Here is a 25,872-nt window from a genome sequence, read left to right as displayed (position 1 = left end):
CTTTACTTTCATGTAGGTTAAGTTTTTGGGTTTCTAAGAAAAAATTAGTATGAATAGAGAATTCATTGACTGAAAGTTTGAAAACAACTGATGTGACCTTGATCTTATTATTGCTCCTCTGTTTAACAACTTTAGTGGCTGTAACAGGACAATGTCCAAACTCATTAGTATACTGCATTATAATTTTCTGCATCATCTTTTAGGAGCTCCAGTAAAAAGGTTCATTTCCCAGATTACCTGCAGAGCTTAGCCTGTTCTCTCCAGGTGCTAGTCAGTATGTATTTGCACTTCGGGGGAGTTCTTTTAGTGGGTGTCTCCTTTGACCCACCTCAGCTGTAAATACTCTAGACCGAGATCTTTTATATGCCCCATAGTGGGCACCTGAAATAGTCCTTGATGCCATCGTTAGTTATCTTATTTGTGTCACAGCAGAAAATATGCCTGTCTTTTATACAGGCTGATTTCTAAGAAATTATAGGCATTTGGGTCATGAAAGAAAGCCAGGAACCAAGACATTCTGAAGGAAACACCCTCTGGCTGGTCTAGTACCACAATAGAGGTGAGCACAGGGACTTTGGGTGACTAAAATGCAAAGCAGTTCCTTTCCCTCATCATTCTCCATCCTAAAGAACTGCCTCTTTATTAACTCCTCCACCCTCAGCAAAGGAATATAGCCAGGATTTCTTGGAGACAAAAAAGGTAGATCATTTAGCCATGATGACATGGCCCCATAGCATATGTATGACACATGTGGCATGTATTAGTGGGTTTATGAAGAACACTAACAGTACCTGTTAGCCCCTCCCTCCTCAATCTTGAAACAATTTCATGTCATCACTGATAGAAAACTCTATCGTCTGAGCACAGTGATTTAAACTCATAATCCCAACACTTTGGGAGGCTGAGGAGAGAAGGTAACTTGAGGCCAGGAGTTTGAGACCAGCCTGGGCCGCATATGAGATCCCCCATCTCCATTTTTTAAAATAATAAATGATTTTTTTTTAAAAAACCCCGACTATGGCAGTTCTTCTCACCTTACACCAACTGAAAGAAAAATGGTTGAGCACATTGCCCCAGGCTCCTCTGACCTATGCATGACCTACACATAACCTACACCAATAAGTGGGCTGATTTTAAAACCTAAGTGGTGTTTCTAGTCAGTTACAATAAATGTTGATGACATAAGCACAATATGGGGAAACAAGTTCAGAATCATACATCTCAAAAGTAATTCTTCAATATAAGTCAGAACAAGTCTAGGTGAAACTAGGCAATGTGTGTGAAAACAAGTCAGAATCACACATTGTTTTCACAAGGAACTTCCCAATGTGCGTGTATGACTTCAAGCCCGTAACATATCTTCATCTGTTCAGATGCACAAAGTGCAAAGTGTTCTGTTTCCATCTGGGTGAATGGAGCTCATCCCTCTTGCTATAGTCCAAACAAAGATTGCAAGAGCACATCAGTGCTCAAATCCCACATTTGATTGCTAGGCTATAAGATTTGGACCCTATATTTCTTTAGTTATGCAGAGGAGGATTCTGAACCTGAGATGGGTGGCAGGTAATACGTACTTTGCAGGATTGCTTAGAAGATTAATGGTTATAATTTAAAAGTATATACAGCCAGGCACAGTGGCTCACACCTGTAATCCAATCACTTTGAGAGGCTGAGGCAGGCGGATCACTTGAGGTCAGGAGTTCAAGACCAGCGTGGCCAATATGACAAAACCTCGTCTGTACTAAAAATACAAAAATTAGCCAGGCGTCGTGGTGAGCACGAGAATCACTTGAACCCAGGAGGCTGAGGTGGCAGTGAGCCAAGATTGTGCCACTGCACTCCAGCCTGTGACAGAGCGAGACTCTATCTCAAAAAAAAAAAAAAATATATCAAACATGTAAAATGCTCACATTGTAGCTATTATGTTTATCACTCACCTAGCCACCTGGAACCCTCCTTTCCACTCTTTCCCAAGGGCAACTGGCTTGTGTGGTCCTTAGAGCACTCCCTACCTACAATAAGGATGGACAGAAATTTGTCAAGCACAGAGCCTTTATTTTACATATTTCCAAAGAGGACATTGTGAGCAGCCAACAGAATTTATAAGAGAGAAAGTGACAGCAAAGGTAACTGGCTCAAGTCCCTCTGTGTACGCCACGTACATTTCATGTCTGAGCACCTTGTGTGTGTGGCTTAAGTGAAGGTAAGGCAGTATAGATTGTGCAAACAAGAGATCTATGTTCTGTCTTCAGGAAAGGCTACTACATGCATCACACAAAATGCACAACCTGAAATGCTTCAATCTGCAACCGAAGTTTCCTCAAGCAAGAATTCGCATGAACACTGACGAACACATACAGAGCAACTTGGGCAGAGAGAACAGATGATGCCACGGGGCAGTGAGGTCAGCACACTGATCAAGAGCCCCAAACAGGAGGAGCCGTCCCAGTGGCAGAGCAGGCTAGGAGGGAGAGCAGCAGCCATCTCCAGCCACCTCGAGTTCCTTCCTGCCTTCACTCTAAGTTGAGCAGCTCCACGTCAAAGATGAGGGTGGCATTGGGAGGGATGACACCAGGGTGGCCCGTGGCTCCATATGCCACATCAGGGGTGCAGGTCAGCTTCGCCCTCTGCCCCAAGCTCATCTAGCAGGGATGGGGGCAGATGGGGAGAGGAGAAAGAGGACCCAGCTTGATTTAAAAGAAAAAAGTTAGATGACTATGGCATTTTCCTAAATCATCCTCAATGTTAACTCTGAAGATCTGAGATGAATCTTACATGTGATACACAGAAATTGTGCTAAGAGCTGTAACAAATGCAGATTCCGCCTCAGCAGAGACGTGACTGTGGGGCAATAACCCTCACAAAGTGGTCTCAAATTCATACATCTGACAAACATTACTGGTTACTCAATTTCTGTATGACTGAAACACTTCCATTTGTTCATAGTTGTTCCTCGCCCTCTTCCAAAGAATAGGCCTCTTTAGGAAAGAGGGTGTATGAATAGCACAGGTACATACTTAAGTAGGTGACAGGAGCAGTTCATTAAAGTGGTTTAGAGACTAGAGACACCAGCAAGGTGGCAAGGGCCTCTTACAAGACCTATTGTGGCAGGCCGCGTTGGCTCACACCTATAAACCCAGCATTGGGAGGCCAAGGTGGGCAGATCTCTTGAGCCCAGGAGTTCAAGACCAGCCTGGCCAATATGGCAAAACCCGCTTTCTACTAAAAAATACAAAAAAAGTAGCTGGGCACGGAGGTAGGCACCTATAATCCCAGCTACTTGGGTGGCTGAGACAGGAGAATCGCTTGAACCCTGGAGGTAGAGGTTTGCAGTGAGCTGAGATTGTGCCACTGCACTCCAGCCTCAGTGACAGAGTGAGACTCTGTCTGAAAAAAAACACCAAAAACAAGACCTTTTATAAGGGAGCATCATAGGACTTCACAGACAGACCAAGGAAGGAGAGCTTGAACCAGGGTGCATCACAGCAGTTGTTGAGAACCCACTCAGTGTTAGTGTGACAAGTGGTAAAATTTTAAATTAAATTCTAATTCTATTTAATTAGAAATTAAATTACATTCTAATCCAATAAATTCTGTTTTTGAATTTTGAATAATCAAAAATTTGAATAAGTAAGTAATCGATGTGAATGTCCTGGTTTTGATCATTGTACTGTAGCTATGCAAGAAGGGGAAGCTGGAGAGTATAGAAGAACTCTGTACTATTTCTGTAATATTTTTGTAAGTCCAAAATTCTTTCCAAAAAAGCAAAAAAAAAAAAACAAAAAATCTTCTTGACCTACTGCACCCCAAGTCTTCTGCAGCCTCAGTCTCAGACAACTGGTAGACCTCAGCTAGTTTGTTTTTTGTTTTATTTTTTAAGACAGAGTCTCACTCCCTCACCCAGGCTGGAATGCAGTGGCACAATCTCTGCTCACTGCAACCTTTACCTCCCAGGTTCAAGTGATTCTCCTGTCTCAGCCTCCCAAGTAGCTGGGATTACAGGCATGCACCATTCTGCCTGTATTTTTAGTAGGGATGGGGTTACCCCATGTTGGTGAGGCTGATCTTGTACTCCTGGCTTCAAGTGATCCACCCCACTCAGCCTCCCAAAGTGCTGGGATTACAGGCTTGAACCACTGGGCCTGGCTCTCAGCTTGTTCTGAGCAAGCCTACAGGAATGTGCTTGGGATGAGAGCCCCCCAGGGACACAAAAGAGGCATGCTGGCAAGGAGAGGGGTGGGGACGCAAAGCCAGGAGGGGACACCAGATGGCATTGCCATGGCCTGGCGGTAGTCAAACCTGTAGTGGTCTGTGAGCAGGTGAAGGTGGGGGTGGAGGCAGAATGCTGAGCCCAGATCCCCAAGTCCCCAGATCCCCTTTAATGCGAATCCTCATCCTACCTGGGCTGCACCCTCTTCAAAACCTTTGATGACTTCCTGTTTGCCAATTCTGAACTTGAAAGGTTTGTTTCTGTCTCTGGATGAATCGAATTTCTTCCCATTTTGGAGCATTCCTGTCAAAGCAAGAATAGGGTGCAATAGAGCTGTGGTCATGAGTTAACTTCCGATTCAGATTCCACATGTCTAAAATGGAATGCCTTTTCCGCACACACCTGCTCATCTTTCAATCCTCCCATCCATCCTGTTGCCCAAGCAGGAAATCTGGACACTTCCCTCGGCCTCACCCCCACATACTGCCTATCACCAAGTCCTCCATATCTTTGGACTCCACCTATTTTCTTCATTTCTTTTATTTATTTATTTAGAGACAGAATCTCACTATGTCACCCAGGCTGGAATGCAGTGGCACAATCTCGACTCACTGCAACCTCTGCCTCCCGGGTTCAAGCAATTCTCCTGCCTCAGCCTCTCAAGTAGCTGGCATTACAGGCACCTGCCCCCACATCCAGATGATTTTTGTATTTTTAGTAGAAATGGGGTTTCACCAAGTTGGCCAGGTTGTTCTTAAACTTCTGACCACAGGTGATCCACCCGCCTCAGCCTTCCAAAGTGCTGGGATTACAGGCATGAGCCACCACGCCTGGCCTTTTCTTCATTTCTATTACCACCACCAAGTCACCAGGAACACCTCCAAACTGGGCTTTTTGATCCTCTTTTACTCCCCTCCATTTCATTGTCCACTTGGCATCCAGACTGACTTTTTTTTTCTTTAAACACAAATCTGATTCTATTACTCCCCTGCTTGAAATACTTCAATAGCTCGCCAGGGCAGAATCCAAATGCCTACCTTGCATACAGGCACTTCACAATCTGGCTCTTGCCTGCTTATAACCCTCTCTGTTCTCCCCTCCCTACCCTTCTCTCTGTGTCCTATTCAGATCATGCTTTTCTCAAATTCCTATGCACTTTTCAACTTTTTTTTTCTTTTTTGGGACGGAGTCTCACTCTGTTGCCCAGGCTGGAGTGCAGTGCTAAGATCTCGGCTCACTGCAACTTCTACCTCCCAGGTTCAAGCGATTCTCCTGCTTCAGCTTCCCGAGTAGCTGGGACTGCAGGCACCTGCCACCATGCCTGGCTAATTTTTTTGTATTTTTAGTACAGAAGGGGCTTCGCCATGTTGGCCAGGCTGGTCTCGAACTCCTGACCTCAGGTGATCTGCCCACCTCGGCCTCCCAAAGTGCTGGAATTACAGGTGTGAGCCACTGCACCCAGCCAGACATCTCAACTTTTTTATGCCACTTCCTCCACCTAAAGGTCTGTTTTCCCAGCTATTCCAGCCTCAGGTTGAGTCCTCACATAAGGTTCCTAAGGCTTCCTGTTTCCCCCAAAAGGCAAAACTCAAAGGTTACATCATCCCCTGCTACAGGGAACAGTGTAAGGTGACTTAGCTGGTCAGAGGTGGCCTCCTGACTCCATACTAATATGGCTGTTTGAAACCAGAACCCCCAGGTGCTGGTCCAGCAGTTCCAGGTCGCCCAGCCTCTGTCTGCTTCAGATGCCTGTCGTCCGATGTCCACATGTCATCTCAGTCCAGCAGCCCAAGTCCCAGCAGCTATTCTCAATTCTTATTGGTGATTCTGACTCAAAGATCAGACCTTCTACAAATGATGCAGTTCCACAACTGCTCCCAGCAGTCCCTGGACCACCACAGAAGGCCATTTGGAAGCAGAGAAAGATCTTGCTTGTAAGTCTAGAGACTGGGTTTTGACTTCACTCTGGAACTAACTCATCGTGTGACACTGGGCAAATCGCTTCCTCTCCCAGGGCCTCAGATTTGCCATGCTTAACATAGGAAGTAGGGCCAGCTTAGTGTCCAAGAATCCATGATGCCACTTCCTAATTCCTATAACTAAAATGTATAGTAGAGAAACTGTCTTATTTAACTACTTTCTGAGTAGAATACATTAGGCTTTTGCCCTGGGTACTAAATGAGGCAAAGGAGAAAACCCTTCTGGCTACACAGAGGTACATGCAGATGGATGCTAACAAGAACAAATAAAGACTCTTGCATTTGCGCCGGGTGCAGAGACTCAAACCTGTAATCCCAACACTTTGGGAGGCCGAGGCAGGTGGATCACAAGGTCAGGAGATCAAAACCATCCTGGCCAACATGGTGAAACTCTGTCTCTCCTAAAAATACAAAAATAAAATTAGCCAGGCACGGTGGCATGCACCTGTAGACCCAGCTACTCGGGAGGCTGAGGCAGGAGAATTGCTGGAACCCGGGAGGCGGAGGCTGCAGTGAGCTGAGATTGAGCCACTGCACTCCAGCCAGGGCGACAGAGCAAGACTCCGTCTCAACACACATAGATATATACATACATACATACATAAAACTCGTGCATTTGCTAAGGTTGCTAAGATATTCAAATATACAGAGATACTTATGCATGCTTACATACACTTATGCACTCACACTCAGGAGAAAAACCCTGGTGGCCAAATAGATGCTAAGAAAATGTTTAGATACACAGATACATACTTACACAAATATGCAAACAGATATGCACCCATTCACACATTCCATTTATAGACCAACTTCCCTTTCTCATTCCTTAGTTTCTTTAGGTTTCATGTGACTTAACCTACTTTGAATAAATAACTTCAGTCATCTATTGCTACAAGTTCAGCCACAACCATGCAGTCTAGAACCAGACCTACCTGTATGGTGATTTGATTAGACAAAGATGTCACTGCAATGCAGCAAATAAAGGATGATTTTTTTTGCATTAAGTTTGCTGGGTCAACAGTATATTCATATGGAAAAAAAATGAACCCTAACCCTACCAAATCCACACAAAAAATCAATTTCAAATGAATCATAAACCTAAATATGAAAGATAAAACAATAAAGCTTTTACAAGATAATAAACAGAAGGATATCTTCATGACCTGGAGACAGACAAAGATTTCTTTCTTTTCTTTTTCTTTTTCTTTTTGAGATGGAGTCTTGTCTCTGTCACCCAGGCTGGATTGCTCTGGCTCAATCTCAGCTCACTGCAACCTCCGCCTCCTGGGTTCAAGAGATTCTCCTGTCTCAGCCTCCTGAGTAGCTGGGATTACAGGCATGTGCCACCATGCCTGGCTAATTTTTGTATTTTCAGGAGAGACAGGGTTTCACCATGTTGCCCAGGCTGGTCTCAAACTCCTGACCTCAGGTAAGTAACCCTCCTCAGCCTCCCAAAGTGCTGGGATTAAAGGCGTGAGCCACTACAACAGGCCTGACAGACAAAGATTTCTTAAAATGAACACAGAAAGTTCTAATCATAAAGGAAAAGAATGACAAGTCAGACTTCACCAAAATTAGGAACTTCTGTCAGGCTGGGTACAGTGCCTCACACCTGTAATACCAGCACTTTGGGAGGCTAAGGCAGGAGGATCACTTGAGCCCAGGAGAGTTTGAGACCAGCCTGAGAAACATAGGGAGACCCCCACTCTCTACAGAAAAATTTAAAATTAGTCATAGTGGCGTGTTCCTGTAGTCCCAGCTACTTGGGAGGCTGACACGGGAGGATTCCTTGAACCCAGGAGATCAAGGCTGCAGTGAGCATGATCCCTAAAGCCTGGAGCCACTGAACTCCAGCCTGGGTAACGGAGTGAGATCCTATCTCAAGAATAAAAAAGAAAAAAATTTTTGAAAATAAAGAAAAGAAAAAAGAAATAATCAAAAAAAGAACTTGTGTTCAAAAGATACTATTAAGAGAGTAAAAAGGCAAGCCACAGTGTGGGAGATGTTTGGAATAGATATAACGAACAAAAGACTCATATCCAAAATACATACCAAACTCCTATAAATCAATAAGAAAAAGACAACCTAATTTTTTAAAATGGACAAAATTAGAGCAGTCTAAAGAGGATATCCAAACGGCCAGCAGGCACATGAAAAGGCGCTCAACTTCATGCATCATCAGGGAGACACAAATCAAAACCATAGTGACCAGCATGGCGAAACCCTGTCTCTACAAAAAAAATACAAAAATTAGCTGGGCGTGGTGGCATGTGCCTGTAGTCTCAGCTATTTGGGAGTCTGAGGCATGAGAATCGCTTGAACCCAGGAGGTGGAGGTTGCAGTGAGCCAAGATCACACCACTGTACTCCAGCCTTGGCAACAGAGTAAGACCTTGTCTCAAAAAAAGCGAAAACAAAACAACACAATGAGATACTACTGGGCACTCACCAGAGCAGGCCAAAACCAAAACAAGGCCTGGTGTGGTGGCTTACGCCTGTGATCCCAGCACTTTTGGGAGGCCAAGGCGAGTGGATCACCTGAGATCAGGAGTTCAAGATGAGCCTGGCCAACATGGTGAAACCCCGTCTTTACTAGAAATACAAAAATTAGCTGGGCGTGGTGACACATGCCTATAATCCTAGCTACTCAGGAGGTTGAGGCAGGAGAATCATTTGGACCTGGGAGGCTGAGCCAAGATCGTGCCATTGCACTCCAGGCTGAACAACAAAGATTCTGTCTCAAAAAAAAAAACAACAACAACAAAAAACTTGACAACATCAAGTGTTGGGGAGGACACAGGGTAGCTGGCACTCTCCTACACAGCTGCCAAGAGTGGAAATTGGCACAACGACTTTGGAAAGCTGTTGGACAGTACTGCTAATGCTGAGTCTAGGTATAACCCTGTATCCCGCTTCTGGGTATATACCGAAGAGAAACATGCACATATGTCTGTACACATGTACGCTAAGAGATGCCTGCAAGACTGATCAAAGTGACACTATCTGTAATAACCAAAAACTATGAACAGCCCAATGTTCATCAGCAGTACAGAGGATACATAAATTGTAATATACTCATATGTTAAAATGCTGTAGAGGAATAAACCACTCTGGATATATCTCACAGACATGATATTGAGTGAAATGGGCCTAACATAAAAGAGTATATACTCTATGGTTCCATTTATATGAAATTCAAAAATAGGCAAAACCAATCCATGGAGACAAAAATCAGAATAATAGTTGTTGGCCAGGTGCAGTGGCTCACATCTGCAATCCCAGCACTAGGAGGCCAAGGTGGGAGGATGGCTTGCATATAGAAGTTCAAGAGCAGCCTGGGCAACATAATGAGACCCCCATCTCTACAAAAAATGAAAAATTAGCCAGGCATGGTGGCTTGTGCCTGTGGTCCTGGCTAGTCAGGAGACTGAAGCAGGAGGATCACTTGAGCCTGAGAGGTCGAGGCTGCAGTAAGCTGTGATCACTACTGCACTCGGCCTGAGTAACAGAGTGAGACCCTGTCTCAAAACAATAAACAAAAACAAAAACAATGATAGCTAACTCTAGAGAGGTGGAATGACCAGGAGAAGACACTGGGGAGATTTTGGGGGATGCTGGTAATGGTCTATGCTTATCTGGGTGGTAGTTACATAAGTGTGATCACTCTGAAAAAATGCATTGAGCTGGACATCTTACGCTATATTCTCCACTGTATTTCTATTTAACTTAAAAGTTTATCAGAATGGCTGGGCGCTATGGCTGACACCTGTAATCCAGGCACTTTGGGAGGCCAGGAGGGTAGATCATGAGGTCAGGAGATCAAGACCATCCTGGCTAACATCGTGAAACCCCATCTCTACTAAAAATACAAAAATTAACTGGGCATGGTGGCAAGCACCTGTAGTCCCAGCTACTTTGGAGGCTAAGGCAGGAGAATAGATTGAACCCAGGAGACAGAAGGTTGCAGTGAATAGAGATCGAGCCACTGCACTCCAGCCCTGGGCAACAGAGCAAGACTCTATCTCAAAAAATAAAAAAGAGAGAGAGAGATCGAGACCATCCTGGCCAACATGGAGAAACTCCATTTCTACTAAAAATACAAAAAATTAGCTGCGCATGGTGGTGTGCGGCTTTAGTCCCAGCTACTCAGGTGGCTGAGGCAGGAGAATTGCTTGAACTCAGGAGGCAGAGGTTTCAGTGAGCCGAATCACTGCACTCCAGCCTCGGCGACAGAGTGAGACTCTGTCTCAAAAAAAAAAAAGTTTACCAGAAGTCCCACAATCTCCTGCTGTGTTTGATAAGACAGTCTCTCCCAAGACCAGAGCCACTGCCCTATGTATGCATTGTGAAAGGTCTTTGCAAAAGGATGTTGTGGTTTCAGTAACTTGATAAATACTGGTCTGTCTACAACAAGTAAAATTGATAAATCAATTACACAAGTCAGAGGCCCCAGAGGACCCATGGTAATTAGGCCATATCACCAGGAGATAAAACACGGTCTAGCCCACTGACGTCAGCGACCAGCAACACAACTGCTGAAAACATCCACACCGTCTGCCTAGAATTAACCTTGTGCTTCACACTGGCCCACAGAATTGCTAAAAATGGCCCCATCTGAATATGTCCTAGGAATTAACCAGGCCTTGCTGTCTGCTAAGTGGCTGTCATTGACTTTGCTACTTCAGGAAGCAGGTCACAAGGCAGGGTGCTCACCCCCCTAGGAACAAACACCTGCTCATGATCTTACTGCCAGCAGTCCTGAAGAACCCAGCCCACCTCGCCTGCAGATAAAGAGCATCTAACAGGGATCAGCCCTGCTCTGGGCTCCCCCAGCACCCAGAGACAAGCACTGCTCCTCAAACGGCATCGAAGCCTCTGCGTGACTTGTCTGTCCTCTCCCTTCCTCCTCTTCTTAATGACACTGCAGGATAGAGAACAAGTCTGCCGGGAGCTCTAAGAAGGATTTCCAAATATCAGGCAGATCCAGCAGGGACAGGGGCTCCACCATGACCGCAGCAGAAGGAAGGGGACTGAAGTTGCTTGACTCACCTAGAAGCTGGCACCATGGATGGCCCTTGCTGGTAGAAGAGGGGAAGAGTTGGCCTCCAAGCCTCCTTTATCATTCCCATCAGACCAGCTGGGGGGAGTAGGGGAATGGCTGGTCACAGGGAGACCCTGCTGCCTTGGGCTTTAGGCCTGATCCAGAGACAGGCACCTCTGGAGAGAAGCTCAGAGGACAGTTCTGCCTTGGGAGGGGCAGGACTTGGTGGGGGCCGAGGGGGTGAGACTTACCTGTGTAGTGCACCACACACGTCTGGCCCTTCTTGGGGAATGTCCTTCCTGCAGGGAGACATGAGAGCAGATGAAGGAGTAGTGTATTGGGACATTAAGCATGATCCGACCAAGAGTTCCAGCCTGCATTCTCCTTGACACCATGGAGACACCTGGGGCCCTAGTTCTGGCCCTGGGTCCTGTATGACCCAGAACGAGTCACGTCACCTCTCTGGCCTGGATTTACTTTACCCCCTTGGTTTTCTCCACTCTGCTCTCTCCTGGGCTTTCCCACCGCCCCACCCCCATTTTCTTTGATTGCTCCTTTCACTTTACTTCATCCATTCCACAGACGTTTATAGTTGGCCTTCTGTGTGCCAGGACTGGACCAGACTTTAGACATGCAGAGCAACGTATGAACTCAAGAAGAAGGTACGGAAATAGACACACAAATACCAGATTATAATGCAGATTCTACTCCAATGATTACGAATAAACATAATCATTTACAAATATTTGCTTAGAGGCCAGGTGCGGTGGCTCACATCTGTAATCCCAGCACTTTGGGAGGCTGAAGTGGGAGGATCACTTGAGCCCAGGAGTTCTAGACCACCCTGGGCAACATAGGGAGACCCCCATCTCTAAAAAAAAAGAACATTCTTTTCAATTAGCTGGATGTGGTGGTGCACACCTATAGTCCCAGCTACTCGAGAGGCTGAAGTGGGAGGATTGCTTGAGCCCAGGAGGTCAAGGCTGCAGTGAGCTGCGTTCACGCTACTGCACCCTAGCCTGGGTGACAGAGCAAGACCCTGTCTTAACAAATAAGCAAACAAAACAAAACCACACATATTTACTGAGTACCTACGATGTGCCAATCCTGTGCCTGATCACAGGGATACAGCAGTGAACATTACAGACAAGACCTCTATCCCTGTTCTTTTAGAGTTTACTTTTTTTTTTTTAAGAGTAGGGGTCTCAGTGTGTCACCCAGGCTGGAGTACAGTAGCATGATCTTTGCTCAGTGTAGCCTTGACCTCCTGGGCTCAAGCAATCTTCCTGCCTCAGCCTTCTGAGTAGCTGAGACTGCAGGTGCACTCTGCCGCACCAAGCTAATTAAAAAAAAATTTTTTTTTTTTAGAGACAGGGTCTTGACATGTTGTCCAGGCTGGCCTTGAACTCCTGGGCTCAAGAGATCCTCCCATCTCAACCTCTCAAAATGCTGAGATTATAGGCATGAGCCACTACACCCACCCTGGAGTTCATATTCTAATGGACAGAGACAATACTTAAATACACAAAATGATTATGGTTCATGAGGAGTACTGTAAACAAAATATACACAATAATGTATTAAAGGGAGATGCAGTGGGACAGGCCATTTCAGAAAGAGTGGTCCAGGATGGCCTCTTGGAGAAGGTGCCGCTGGAGCTGGGACTTGAAGGATGAGCAAAATACTGGGAAAGCGCACTTGGGGAAGGAGTAACAAGTGCACAGAGTCAGTACATTTGCAGCCATCGAGGAAGCCAGGTGCTGGAAAGAAGGGAGGGAGGAGAGAGATGGGAAGGAGATGGGTTATGAAGGCCTTGCAGAGCGGGATTTAATGCTAAGCGCAATAGGAAATCACCGGAGGGTTTTAAGCCAGAGAATGACATAATCCGAATTAAGATTTTATAAGATCACTCTGGCTGCTGTGTGTAGGATGGACGGTTAGGCGTCTGCTGCAATAATCCAGACAAGAAATCAATGATAGCTTGATTTAAGGTGGTGGCAGCAGTGAAGAGAGTGAAATAGACTGGAGACATATTTTGGAAGCGGAGCTGACAGGGCATGCAATTGGACTGGAAATGGGGTCCCGGATGAGGACAAAGGAGACAACAAGAACGATGCTTGGGTATTCTGTTTGGGCAACTGGATGAAGAGTGGAACTATTTCTTAAGATAGGGAAGACTGGGGAGGAACAGATTTGTGCGGGTGGCAATCTTGAGATGCCTATTAGACATCTGCGTTTATATTCCAAGTAGGCAGATGAAGAGTCTGCACTGGAGGTATAAATTTGGCTAGAATTTAAAGCTATGGGGCTGGATAACAAAGCCTAGGGAAGGCTAACCACAGAGCCAACATTTAGAGGACTCTATGAGAGCCTGGAGGAGGGAGCAGCTAACTGACCGCAGAAGTCAAGGAAAACATCACAGAGGAAAGAATGATGAAGCTAGATCTTGAAAGACAAGTAAGAGTTTGCCAGAGGAAGTTAAAAAACACCATCTGGGAAGAGGGAACAACATGTATTTTCAAAGGCCTGGAGTCCAGTAATAGCAGGACCCCTGTCTGTTTCAACGCAGTCACCCTAGAGCCTAGCACACACGTTCAATAAATATTTGCCGAAACGAGTGGTGTGTTTCACAACTTGCAGGCAGCTTGGGAAAGCTGGAGAAAAAGTTGGTGGTGGGCTTAGGGACAGGTGGTCAGAGAGGACGCTCTAGTGTGGAAGATGAGAAAAGACCACAGCACCAAAGGCCCCTCTGCCTGAGGGAGAGAGAAAAATCATTAAAATATTTTCCGCCTGAGGGAAGGGCATGATCAAATATGCATTTTAAGAAAAGTCCTCAGGCTATGGTGTAGAAAGGGAGTGAATATGAGATTGGGGATGAGACTGAAGGCAGAGAGGAGAGACTGAAGGTGGGGAGACCACTTCAGGGGCTGCCTCAGGGAGATGCTTTCTGAGACCCAGCACCAAGGTTTCCTGCGTGGGCAAAGAAGTCTGTACCCCAGGGGAGATCCGAGGTAGTGGTTGGGATTGGACAAGGAAGATGGCCTGGAGCCAAGAAGTCCCCCAATTTCCTGGGGAGGGGAGCTGTTCATATTAATAATATCTGATAATGTTTGCCCATCAAACCCTGCAGACAATGGGGGCTTTGGTATGAATTAAATTTCAAGAAATAAAGAAATGGCTATTCCTTGCATACCCAGGCCCAATAATACAAGGGCTTGGGAAAGTGAGACACAGAACATGGGTAAGAAGGATCACTCAGGGGAGAAGATGGGAAGCGTGAGTTCTATTTTGAATTTGCTGACAAGGGCACATCCTGGGACGTCCAGGGAGAGGTCTGGCAGGTCGGAGGGCTGGGCTTAGAAGCGTCAATGTGGAGGCCATGGGAGTGGGCAGGGTGGCCAGGGAGTCTGAATGCGGCGGGAGGATAAAGCGAGATGCGGAAGCGAGCAAGGGAACGCACCCCCTTCCCCAGCCTGGGTCAGTCCCCACAGCCGCTCACAGCCGGCCCGCAGGGGCCCGACGGGAGGCCAGGCTGGGGACGCGCTAGGAGGAAGTCCTGAACAGCGGAGACCGGAGAGCAGGTCGTCCCTGGCTTCCAGAGCTCGCTGAGCAGGGCAGGGAAAGCGAAGCAGAAAACCCAGCCTTGGGTGTCTGAAGCAGCGGAAAACCGAGCTGTTGCGGCCGCGACAGCAGCAGCCCCGGGCGGTGGTGGGCCGCAGACCCCCGCCTCCGGGCTGCAGACCCCACCTCCGGGCTGCCGCCTACATTCCCAAAGGTGAGCGCGGAAGAGGATGGTGGACGGTCTCTTAGACCCCCAAGAGTTCCGTCCGGGGTCTCCGCCAGCCTTCCCCACTCAGCCCCCTCAACCCTTCAGCACCCTCCGCGCCACCTCCGAATCAGACCCCCGCCAGCCGGGCTCCGCCCCGGGACCACTCCCCTCCCCTGGCTCCGGAGGGAGCCCGGTACCGTCTCCTGGGGAGATGGTCTCGATCTCCACGCCCATAGCGGTCCCACAGGCCCCGCCTCCGGGGGTCCCTGCTGCTGCCCGACCCCGGCTCGGCTCCGGCCCCGGACCCGCAGTCGCTCCGGCTCGCCTCCCTGCCGCCACTGCAGAGCCGGAGGAGGTGCGGCTGGAGTCGGGACCTGCGCGGGGAGGGGCCACTGGGAAGGGGGCGGCGGGGCGGAGCCGCGCGGAAAGGTGGGGTCGGCCGGGGCGGGGCCCGGGGGAAGGGACCCCGCCCGGCTGTTTGCGAGCCTAGCCCAGCTGACAACAATAACCCACTGACCCGGGAGCGTGGTGAGCACCCCCTCATCCTCCATCCATCCGTTCATTAGCCCATCCGTCCAATACACATTTATTTAGCATCGAATCTGTGCTAAGCTCTGGGGAGTTAACCCGGTCCTACAGACTTGTGGGGGGTGGGGGAGAGGAGAGGCAAAGGCCGACAATTAAACCATCACTTTATTTTTATTTTTATTTAGAGAGAGGATCTTGCTCTGTCGCCCTGGCTGGAGTGCAGTGGCGCGATCATTAGCTCACAGCAACCTCGAATTCTGACGCTCAAGCGATCCTTCTGCGTCAACCTCCCAAGTAGCTGGGACTAGAGGGGCGAGCAACCACGCCCAGCTAATATTTTATTTTTTATTTTTATTTTTTGTAGAAGCCGGGTCTTGCTGTGTTACTATCTAATAAAACCATCACTTTAAGTAGATGTGCTCAGTGCCCTGCAGTTCAGAGCGTTGCGGAAGCACCAGAAAGGTTCTTACCCTCGCTAGGCGTCCTGGATCTGTAGGAGCAGAGCTGGGGGAGGGAGGGAGGACATCAGTCCTTGCTGACTCTTCCCCCCACACCCCTAAACCCCTGTTCTCCATCTCGCGTAGTTCTGCTCCATGCACATTTATTGGGTACTCAATTTTCAAGGCAAAGACATGCGCCCTGGGGATACCAATTGAATTAAGACCGGATGGCTGTCTTCCAGGTACTAAGTCTGAAAGGGACGGGGATACACAGTTACCGCATGGAGTGATTAAGACTGTGGAGTGAATGAATGAATATGTAAATGAATTCTACTTTGAGTTCCTCCTCCACCTAAAAAGACATTCAGGAATGTAGAAAAATATTTTCTGGAGGAGGTAACATTTTGTTTGAAGGATAATTAGGACTTTTAAAACTCCCCCCCACCCCGCATTGTTCCAAAAATTGATGTGAAGCCGCGCATATCAATTTTTGGAACAATGGCTCACACCTGTAATCTCAACACTGGGAGACCGAGACAGGAGGATTGCTTGAGCCCAGGAGTTCGAGACCAGTCTGGGCAACATAGAGAGATCCTGTCTTTTTTTTTTTTTTTGCGACAGAATCTCACTCTGTCGCCAGGCTGGAGTGCAGTGGCACAGTCTCAGCTCACTGCAACCTCTGCCTCTCGTCTCGTGTCTCGGCCTCCCAAGTAGCTGGGATTACAGGCGTGAGCCACCGCATCTGGCTAATAGTTGTATTTTCAGTAGAGACAGGGTTTCACCATGTTGGCCAGGCTGATCTTGAACTCCTGAACTCAGGTTATCCACCGGCCTCAGCCTCCCAAAGCCCTGGGATTATAGGCATGCCGACTTTATTTAAAAAGAAAAGAAAAGAAAAACATAAACAAAAACTGATGTGAAGGTATGATTCTGCTAAGTGGCACTGGAAGATAGGCATGGAGAGAAAGGCCTGGCAAACGGGCCCAGCATGAGCCCCAAGGTTGTTCTTCCTCCATTTCCCCACCCCCACTCTCCTGTATGCTTAGGTCCCAGATGAGGTTGTCTGCATCCCTGAAGGAGGACGGGCTGTGTTGTTCAAGAAAGACGATGGTTAACTGTACTGTGAAGGTCAGGACCTGGAATTTCTCATGGGCTGCTCCGAGATGTGACGCAGAGTCTTCCAAGCGTGTAGCTGGTCTACAGAAGCCTCAGGAATGCACTAAGCCTAAGGGATACACCAGAGCAGGCACGCTTAGGGCCGGTGTCGGACAGGGATTTGTAGCTGGGACAGGCCCATGAAGCAGCTTCAGTTGAATGCATCATATTTTGTGTACAAATAAGAACATTTTCCTGGAGAGATTTTATCAGAGTTTAAAGAAGGTTAAGAAACTGTGTTGATCCTAGGGCTCCTGAACTCCTTAGACAAGAGAACCGAAGAGAAGTGGGGAGGGAGTTCAAGTGCTTTGGAGAGGAAAAATGTGGCGGGCTTGCGGTCGGTGTTTTCATGGAAACTACGACTCCCAGCGATCCGTGCGGCAGAGCCAGAGCTTATTGGCCGGTGAGACAAACCGTCTCCTAACGTGCACATTCAAAAGCCAATAGACGGGGCCATCGCGGAGCGTGCTCGGCCACCGCTCACCTATCAGAGGACTGAGGGCCGGTGCTTCCGGTGGCTGCCCAGAGCTTCTGATCTCCGGCGGCGTGATGTTCGGCTGCCTCAGGGAAGCTGGTGTTTTTGTGAGGCAGTGAGACCTAAGGTATTTTGTCTCCACTGCTGCCTGGCCTGGCGGATGTGAGGAGGCTGTAGCGGGTCAGGAGGGAAGTGGATCGGGCGCGGAGGAGGGGGGTGGGATGGGGGATGGGGGATGGGGGATGGGGGTCGGGAGGGAGGGAAGGAGGGAGGAGATTCAGGAGTGCAGAGAGGACGAGGAGAATGGGGCGGGCCGCGTGTGAGGGGTCGCGGGATGAGGACCGAGCTGGGTGTGGGTGTAAACGAGCGAATATGACTGTGACTCGTGAATAATACTCCTGGGAATGTGTTCCAAGGAAGTCATCCAAAGTCAGGAAATGCTTTAAGCATTAAGACCTCGGTCACAGCGTTATTTATAGCGGGGTAAAGTTGGGTACAGCCAGGAGCTGTTCAGTACATTATGTCACTTCACTGAGTGTATGTGAAGTGGCCTCTAAAACTAATTTATAAAACTTTAAAATAACATGGGGGAATGCTAATTATATAATGTTAAGTGAAAACCGTGATACAAAGTTGCACAGCATGACTGAAAAAAGTGTGACAGCCAAACTATGCGTAGAAGAATCTAGAGGGATGTAGTCGTAATTTTCCTTGGATGAATGTTTTTTGTTGACTCTTTTTAATTTTTACCTTTCTTATGTGTGATTTTTTTTTTTTTTTACATAAGGGTAAAGAATTTGAAATCATTTTATAGTGGAAACACAATAAACTTGGAAAACAAGTTGGGAAAAGGGATGTACTTTTGTTTAAACCTACTGGAAATGCTCCAGTTCACCTGAATCCCTTGATTCTTATCATCAGTTGTCTTTAAAGATGAAAAACAGAATTAAATGGTCATATACTGAGCACCAGCTCTTGGTTTTCTGCCACCCCTCTCCTGAACTAATACAGTGGTCTTTCCCCTCCTAAAACACGCAGGGTTCTTGATTTTATGTTCTCCAGAAAACTTACACTTTGGAGATTGTGAAACAATAGGTATACAATTAGTTTCAGGCAAAATCAGTAGTGTTGGGGAATGCCTGAAGATCATTTAAACCTTGGTCCTCCTGGCTCTCTCATCTTTTACAGTGAGGTTCTCTACTGCCTTGACTTTAATTATTAACCCTGTGTCAGTGATTTCCAAATCTTTACCCCTGCCTGCCTAATGTACATTGGTACCATGTAGACATTTTACATGAAGCACATGTTAATACCAAATACATCACATACTACACATCTTCCTCCTCCCCTACCGCACCCACCTCACATAGGGTCTCACTCTGTCACCCAGGCTGGAGTGCCGTGGTGTGATCATAGCTTACTGTAACCTGTAACTCCTGAGCTCAAGTGATCCTCTTAGCCTCCTGAATAACTAGGACTACAGGTGTGTGATGCTGCCCCCAGCTGATTTTTATTTTATTCTTTTTTTCTTTTCCTTTTTTATGGAACACTTCACAAATTTGCAACTCATCCTTGTGCAGGGGCCATGCTACTCTGTATCATTCCAGTTTTAGTATATGGGCTGCCAAAGCAAGCACCCAACTAATTTTTTTTAATTTTTTCTGTAGAGTTGGGGTCTCCCTGTGTTGCTAAGGCTGGTCTTGAATTCCTGGCCTCAGGCAATCCTCCCCACTTGGCCTCCCAAAGTGCTGGGATTACAGGTGTTAGCCACTGTGCTCTGCCTGCCTTTCTTCCCTTCCTCCCTTCCTTCCCTCTCTCTCTTTCTTTTCTCTTCTTTTTTTTTTTGAGACAGAGTCTTGCTCTGTCACCGAGGCTGGAATGGAGTGGTGCAATCTCGGCTTATTTCAACCTCCACCTCCTGGGTTCAAGCAGTTCTCCTGCTGCAGCCTCCCGAGTAGCTAGAACCACAGGTGCACACTATCACGCCCAGCTAATTTTGTATTTTTAGTAGAGACAGGGTTTCACCATGTTGGCCAGCCTAGTCTCGAACTGGTAACCTCAGGTGTCTGCCTGCCTCAACCTCCCAAAGTGCTGGGATTATAGGCATGAGCCACCACACCCAGCCTGCTCTGCCTTTCTTGCCTTTGAAACATGCTCTGGTTAATGGTTCAGCAATTTCTCAAGCTAAAAATCTGGGTGTTATCCTTAATTCTTTTTTCTTCCTCACTACTTATATCCTATCTGATATCACTGTCTATTCCATCTGCTTTAGAAACATCTCTTGAATCTGGCCTTTTTCTCTACTGAAATAGGTACAAACTTGCTTCACTTTCACTTTGTGGCATTCAAATTACTCATCAACTTTCTTCTTTCTCAGGTCCATTGTGCATATTGTTATTCGAATATATGTTGGTTCCCCCCAGATTCCAAATTTTTCACCATGCCCTTTATGATTAGAGAAAAGTTAGAAAGATATATCAGTATGTGATAATGTAAGGCCTTAAATGCCTTGTGAAGACATTTTGAGGCTTTTTTATATGTACTGTAGATGTGGGGATTCATCAAAGGTATTTATGCAGTAAAGAAAAATGATCAGAGCTATGCCTTTTTAAAAAAGATAATTCTACACAATAACACGTAGTATGCAAGCTCATTTGGAAAGTAGAGACTGGTATCAAGGGGACTTCTTGTTCTACCCTAATAAAAAGGGAGAAGTCAGAACCTGGGCTAACAGGAGTAGAAAGGAATGGAGCAGATTTTTGTAATCATTGGGTTTTTGAGAAAAATGTGCCACATTTCTTGTTACTGAAGGTGACAATATTAAAATTCATTCTTCTAAAAACCTCAGTAAACTGGCCCAGCATGGTGGCTTAATCCCACCACTTTGGGAGGCCAAGGCAGGAGGATCACTTGAGGTCAGGCTTTCAAGACCAGCCTGGCCAACATGGTAAAATCCTGTCTCTACTAAAAATACATAAGTTAGCCGGGCGTGGTGGCGGGTGCCTATTCCAGCTACTTGGGAGGCCAAGGCACAAGAATCCCTTGAACCCAGAAAGTGGAGATTGCAGCCTAGATCACACCACTGCACTCCAATCTGGGTAATGGAGCACGACTGTCCCCCTCCCAAAAAATAACCTCAGTAAACTTATTCTCATGTTTGTTTTTCTCTTATTCTCAAATCCTTATCTTGTGCTTCCCTGGTCTCATACACCCTCATTGACATTAGACTGAATTTGGTATCCTAAAATATATAAATCGACTTAGATGTAATTGGCCCATTAGGAATTTTCTCTGCCCATGAAAGTGTATCATGCATTATTTATCAATAAAAGTCTTTTTAAAATACATAAGTAGATATTAGGGGGAAAACAGCTATTATCTTTCATAAGACCAGTGGGATAGAGATCACGGCTTTCTTCATTAGTAATTACAGGGGACTTTTTTCTCCATTTAGCAAGCCACTGCAGAACCACTTAATCTGACATCATATATAGAAAAGCATAATAGCCTTTTTTTTTCTTTAAGTAAAAGATCCTAAGAGCAAGGACAAAGCTAGCAAAGAGACATGATAAATAATTTACAAATAAACAAACTACCAGATTGGTAGAGAATATATTTCTTTGGATTTAGAGTCTGAAGACAACTTCTCAAGTTCTGTCTTTGACACTGAGTAAAACAATGCTGAAAAATGTCATTTAGATTCAGCAACAGGGATGGCACTGGTGGCCTGGTAAGAGATGTTTTGGAGAAGAGATTGGAATGGAGTTCATTTGAAGTATATTAAGAAGAGAATGAGTGGTGAAAAATGAGTCCTGCTAGTTTACACAATTCTTTGATCACTAGTGAGGTTAAACATCACTTTATATATGTTTGTAGATTGTTGTTTTGTTTTGTTTTTAAGCAGAGACAATATTTTGCTATGTTGCCCGGGCTGTTCTCTGGTCTTGAACTCCTGGGCTCAAGTAATCCTTCTGCCTTGGCCTCCTAAAGTGTTGAGGTTACAGGCATGAGTCACTGTGTCTAGCCAATAGTCGTTTTGTTTAGTTTTGTTTTTGAGACAGTCTCACTCTGTTGCCCAGGCTGGAGTGTGGTGGTGCCATCTCGGCTCACTGCAACATCCGCCTCCTGGGTTCAAGCAATTCTTGTGTCTTAGCCTCCTGAGTAGCTGGGATTACAGGAGTGTGCCATCACTCCTGGCTAATTTTTATATTTTTAGTAGAAATGAGATTTCACCTTGTCGGCCAGGCTGGTCTTGAACTCCTGGCCTCAGGTGATCCATGTGCCACGGCTTCCCAAAGTGCTGAGATTAAAGGCATGAGCTACTGCATCTGGCCCAGCAATTGTTTTTATACTAAAATTAGTCTTTCTCAGACTGTGTTTATTATTGCAACATTTTGTTCCTTTTTTTTTTTTTTTTTTTTTTTTTTTTTTTTTTTTTTTTTTTAAGACAGAGTATTGCTCTGTCACCAGGTTGGAGTGCAGTGGCACGATCTTGGCTCACCAACCTCCACCTCCCGGGTTCAAGAGATTCTCCTGCCTCAGCCTCCCCAGTAGCTGGGACTACAGGCACATGCCACCATACCCAGCTAATTTTTGTATTTTTAGTAGAGATGGGGTTTCACCATGTTGGCCAAGATAGTCTTGATCTCTTGACCTGTGATCCACCCACCTCGGCCTCCCAAAGTGCTGGGATTACAGGCGTGAACCACTTCACCCAGCCAACAGTTTTGCTTTAGACACTTCGGGTTTGTTTGCGTTTTACTGCAGTGAGCATATACTTTTGTTTTTTTAGACAGTGTTTTGCTCTGTTGCTCAGGCTGGGGTGCAGTGGTGTCATCTCGGCTCACTGCAGCCTCCACCTTCCAGGTTCAAGGGATCCTGTCTCAGCCTTCCCAGTAGCTGGGATTACAGGTGTGCGCCACCATGGCTAATTTTTGTATTTTTAGTAGAGACGGGGTTTCGTCATGTTGGCCAGGCTGGTCTTGAACTCCTGGCCTCAAGTGGTCCGCCCACCTCGGCCTCCCAAAGTGCTTGCATTACAGGCGTGAGCCACCATACTCGGCCTAAGCATGTACTTGTTTAGTGATTCAAATACCTGGGGAAAAAACATTCAGGGTGGAAAAAATGAAGATAATACCTGCCTAACCTACTTTACGTTATTGTAAAAGATTGTTGTAAGATAAAATGCAATAGGGAATGTTAAAATGTTCTGAAAATTATTAAGTGCTGTTGAATATGATGAAGTTGAAGTAGAAACTGATTTTTGAGTGTCATTTCAGTAGAGAGATAAAAGCCACTTTGGAAAGATTTGAAATAAGTGCTAATAAAGTCAGAGATGTGCATATCAGTTATTCATTGATTTGGCAGTAAAAGGATGAATAGAAATTAGATGATGGAGGAGACTTTTCTCAAATTTTTAATTGGAAAATTTTCTAACTTAAAAGATGAAAGTACCATAAATACTCACATAGCCACAATCTAGATTCAACAATTATTAACATTTTGCCACATTTGTTTTCTCTCTCTGTGTGTCGATAGAAAATTTGGGTTTTTCTTTTTGTCAAACCATTTGAAAGCACGTTGTAGACATCATGACATTTTACCCCAAGTAGTAAATTTGGGGTAAATTTAATCGTCCTGCATAATCACAATACCATGTTCACACTTAAGAAAATTAATAACTCCATGATATTTTCTGATCTCCGTTCCATACTCAGATTTCCCCAGTTCTAAAAATCTTCATTTGGTAGATTTTATTTCTTTAATTCAAGATCCAAAGTCTATACAATGCATTTGCCTGTTATAGCTCAGTAGTCTCTTAATTTACAATACTCCCCCTGTCATTTTGTTTCTCCACATTATTAACCTGGGAAGGGTCTAAGCCAGTTGTCTTATAAAATGTCCTACATTCGAGATTTGTCTAGATTTCTCATGATGTAACTTTCCTTCTTAATTTCAGGCAACCTTTATCAGAAGGATGGAGTTGGGAAAAGGAAGACTACTCAGGACTGGGCTGAATGCGTTGCATCAAGCAGTGCACCCGATCCATGGCCTTGCCTGGACTGATGGGAATCAAGTTGTCCTAACTGATTTACAGCTTCACAATGGAGAGGTCAAGTTTGGGGACTCCAAAGTCATTGGACAATTTGAATGTGTCTGTGGGTTGTCCTGGGCCCCACCCATTGCAGCTGACACACCTGTTCTGCTCGCTGTCCAGCATGAGAAGCATGTCACTGTGTGGCAGCTGTGCCCCAGCCCTATGGAGACAAACAAATGGGTGACGTCTCAGACTTGTGAGATTAGAGAGTCACTACCTGTCCTTCCCCAGGGCTGTGTGTGGCACCCAAAATATGCTATTCTGACTGTGTTGACTGCACAGGATGTCTCCATTTTCCCTAATGTGCACTCTGACAATTCCCAGGTAAAGACAGACATCAACACCCAGGGCCGCATTCACTGTGCATGTTGGACCCAGGATGGCCTGAGGCTGGTGGTCGCAATAGGCAGCAGCCTGCGTTCTTATATTTGGGACAGTGCTCAGAAGACTCTTCACAGGTGCTCCTCCTGCCTGGTGTTTGATGTGGACAGCCATGTCTGCTCCATCACAGCAACTGTGGACTCACAGGTTGCTATAGCCACTGAGCTTCCACTGGATAAGATCTGTGGCTTAAATGCATCTGAAACCTTTAATGTCCCACCTAATAGTAAGGACACAACTCTGTACACTTTACCAGTTATTGGCGAAGTACCCTCTGTGGATAAAGAAGAAGCTGATTCTGAAACAAATTCTGAAATATCAGTTTCTTCTTCCTATTTAGAACCTCTGGATCTAACTCACATACATTTCAATCAACGTAAGTCTGAGGATAATTCTCTTATTTGTCTAAGAAGAAAGGACTACTTGACAGGAACTGGCCAAGATTCTTCACATTTGGTCCTTGTGACCTTTAAGGAAGCAGTTACCATGACAAGAAAAGTCACTATTCCAGGCATTCTGGTTCCTGATCTGATAGCATTTAATCTTAAAGCACAGGTAGTGGCAGTGGCTTCCAACACTTGCAATATAATTTTGATCTACTCTGTCATTCCATCTTCAGTGCCAAACATCCAGCAAATTCAATTAGAGAACACTGAAAGACCAAAAGGGATATGTTTCTTGACAGACCAACTATTACTAATTTTGGTAGGAAAACAAAAACTCACTGATAGGACGTTTCTTCCTTCTTCAAAGTCTGATCAGTATGTCCTTAGCTTGACTGTTAGAGAAGTAATGTTGGAAGAAGAATCTTCAATAATATCAAGTGAAAGCCAGACTACCTACTCTACTTTCAGTGCTCTGTTAAATAAAGCAAATAGAAAAAAGTTAATTGAAAGTCTTTCCCCAGATTTTTGTTACCGGAACACAAGGCTGTTGCTGACAGCTAAAGCTAGTAGTCAGAATGGAAGGCCTGGAAGAACACTTATTAAAGAAATCCAGAGTCCTCTGTCTAGTATCTGTGATGACTCTATAGCCCTAGATGCTGAGCCTGTTATCCAGCCAGCAACACTGCCCAGACATAGCAGCACACCAGACCACACTAGCCCACTGGAACCTCCTCATTTGCCTCAAGGAAGGAACTTACAAAGTGAAAAGGGAACTTATGAGCTGTCTAAGGAAGTGGAAATTTTATCTAGGAACCTGGTTGAAATGCAACAGTGTCTTTCTGAACTCAAAAGCTGTCTGCATAATGGGAGGAAATCCTCTTCAGTGTATCCACTGTCTCAAGATCTTCCATATGTTCACATCATTTGCCAGGTAAATTCTCCTTTGAGGAACTACCACTGTACATAAAAGCTCCTGCAGTGGGTGAGTACTGCAAGAAACATATTGATGAGGAAGATGGTGCTGTAACTGAACTTCACTAAGCTGGGCATGTTATATTACAGGCAAGTTGGTACACCTTTGCAGGTTGGTTGGTTCTTAACCTGCCAACCAGATAGGCATACATATTAGTCCACATCATGATTTTATCAGGTGCATGGTGTGGAAAAATAAATGACTGCACTAATTCTGGCAATTTACATTTAGAAGAAAAATTTAATCATGTTATTTGATTGAGAGAACCTTTTCCTTATGTAATAGAGATACTCCTCCAGTTACAAAAAAGGTTATGCTGTGGGGCGCCATGGTTCACGCCTGTAACCCCAACACTTTGGGAGGCCGAGGCGGGTGGATCACCTGAGGCCAGGAGTTCGAGGTCAGCCTGGCCAACATAGTGAAACTCTGTCTCTAATAA

General features: G+C 45.8%; 2 protein-coding genes and 1 non-coding gene across 7 annotated transcripts in view; 1 reads left to right on the top strand and 2 right to left on the bottom strand.

Annotated features, from left to right (window-relative positions):
• Nucleotides 1-2,034: 2,034 nt before the first annotated feature.
• FKBP1B (FKBP prolyl isomerase 1B) lies at nt 2,035-15,400 on the bottom strand. 3 transcript variants are annotated; one of them, XM_017526765.2, is made up of 4 exons: nt 15,196-15,400; nt 11,481-11,528; nt 4,401-4,513; nt 2,035-2,687 (listed from the first exon to the last, which is right to left on the bottom strand). In XM_017526765.2, exons 1-4 carry the CDS (start codon nt 15,230-15,232, stop codon nt 2,643-2,645), a joined length of 243 nt encoding a protein of 80 aa, XP_017382254.1. In that variant the 5' UTR covers nt 15,233-15,400; the 3' UTR covers nt 2,035-2,642. The 3 variants fall into 3 exon arrangements, with proteins under 3 accessions (XP_017382254.1, XP_017382232.1, XP_017382258.1); XM_017526743.2 differs by having other exon boundaries at nt 2,035-2,642; nt 15,196-15,398; XM_017526769.2 differs by lacking the exon at nt 15,196-15,400 and adding an exon at nt 14,977-15,055 and having other exon boundaries at nt 2,035-2,642.
• Nucleotides 15,401-15,436: 36 nt separating this feature from the next.
• LOC108302952 (WD repeat and coiled coil containing) overlaps nt 15,437-25,872 on the top strand; it is a 19,634-nt gene continuing 9,198 nt past the window's right edge. For 2 of the 3 annotated variants that reach the window (XM_017526720.2, XM_017526715.2), the window contains exons 1-2: nt 17,609-17,723; nt 23,556-25,391. In XM_017526720.2, coding sequence (XP_017382209.1) covers nt 23,574-25,391 — 1,818 coding nt within the window. In that variant the 5' untranslated portion in view covers nt 17,609-17,723; nt 23,556-23,573. Of the gene's footprint in view, nt 15,527-17,608; nt 17,724-23,555; nt 25,392-25,872 lie in introns of those variants that run through there. The other variant, XM_037737690.1, reaches the window with a different exon arrangement.
• LOC119471041 lies at nt 19,132-19,233 on the bottom strand. The gene has a single exon (XR_005200032.1). It is a non-coding gene; the product is annotated as a U6 spliceosomal RNA (small nuclear RNA).

The sequence above is a fragment of the Cebus imitator genome, unplaced genomic scaffold (assembly GCF_001604975.1).
Source record: "Cebus imitator isolate Cc_AM_T3 unplaced genomic scaffold, Cebus_imitator-1.0 Scaffold1, whole genome shotgun sequence".
In the NCBI taxonomy this organism is placed as follows: Eukaryota; Metazoa; Chordata; class Mammalia; order Primates; family Cebidae; genus Cebus; species Cebus imitator.
This window is presented reverse-complemented; position numbering and strand designations above follow the sequence as displayed.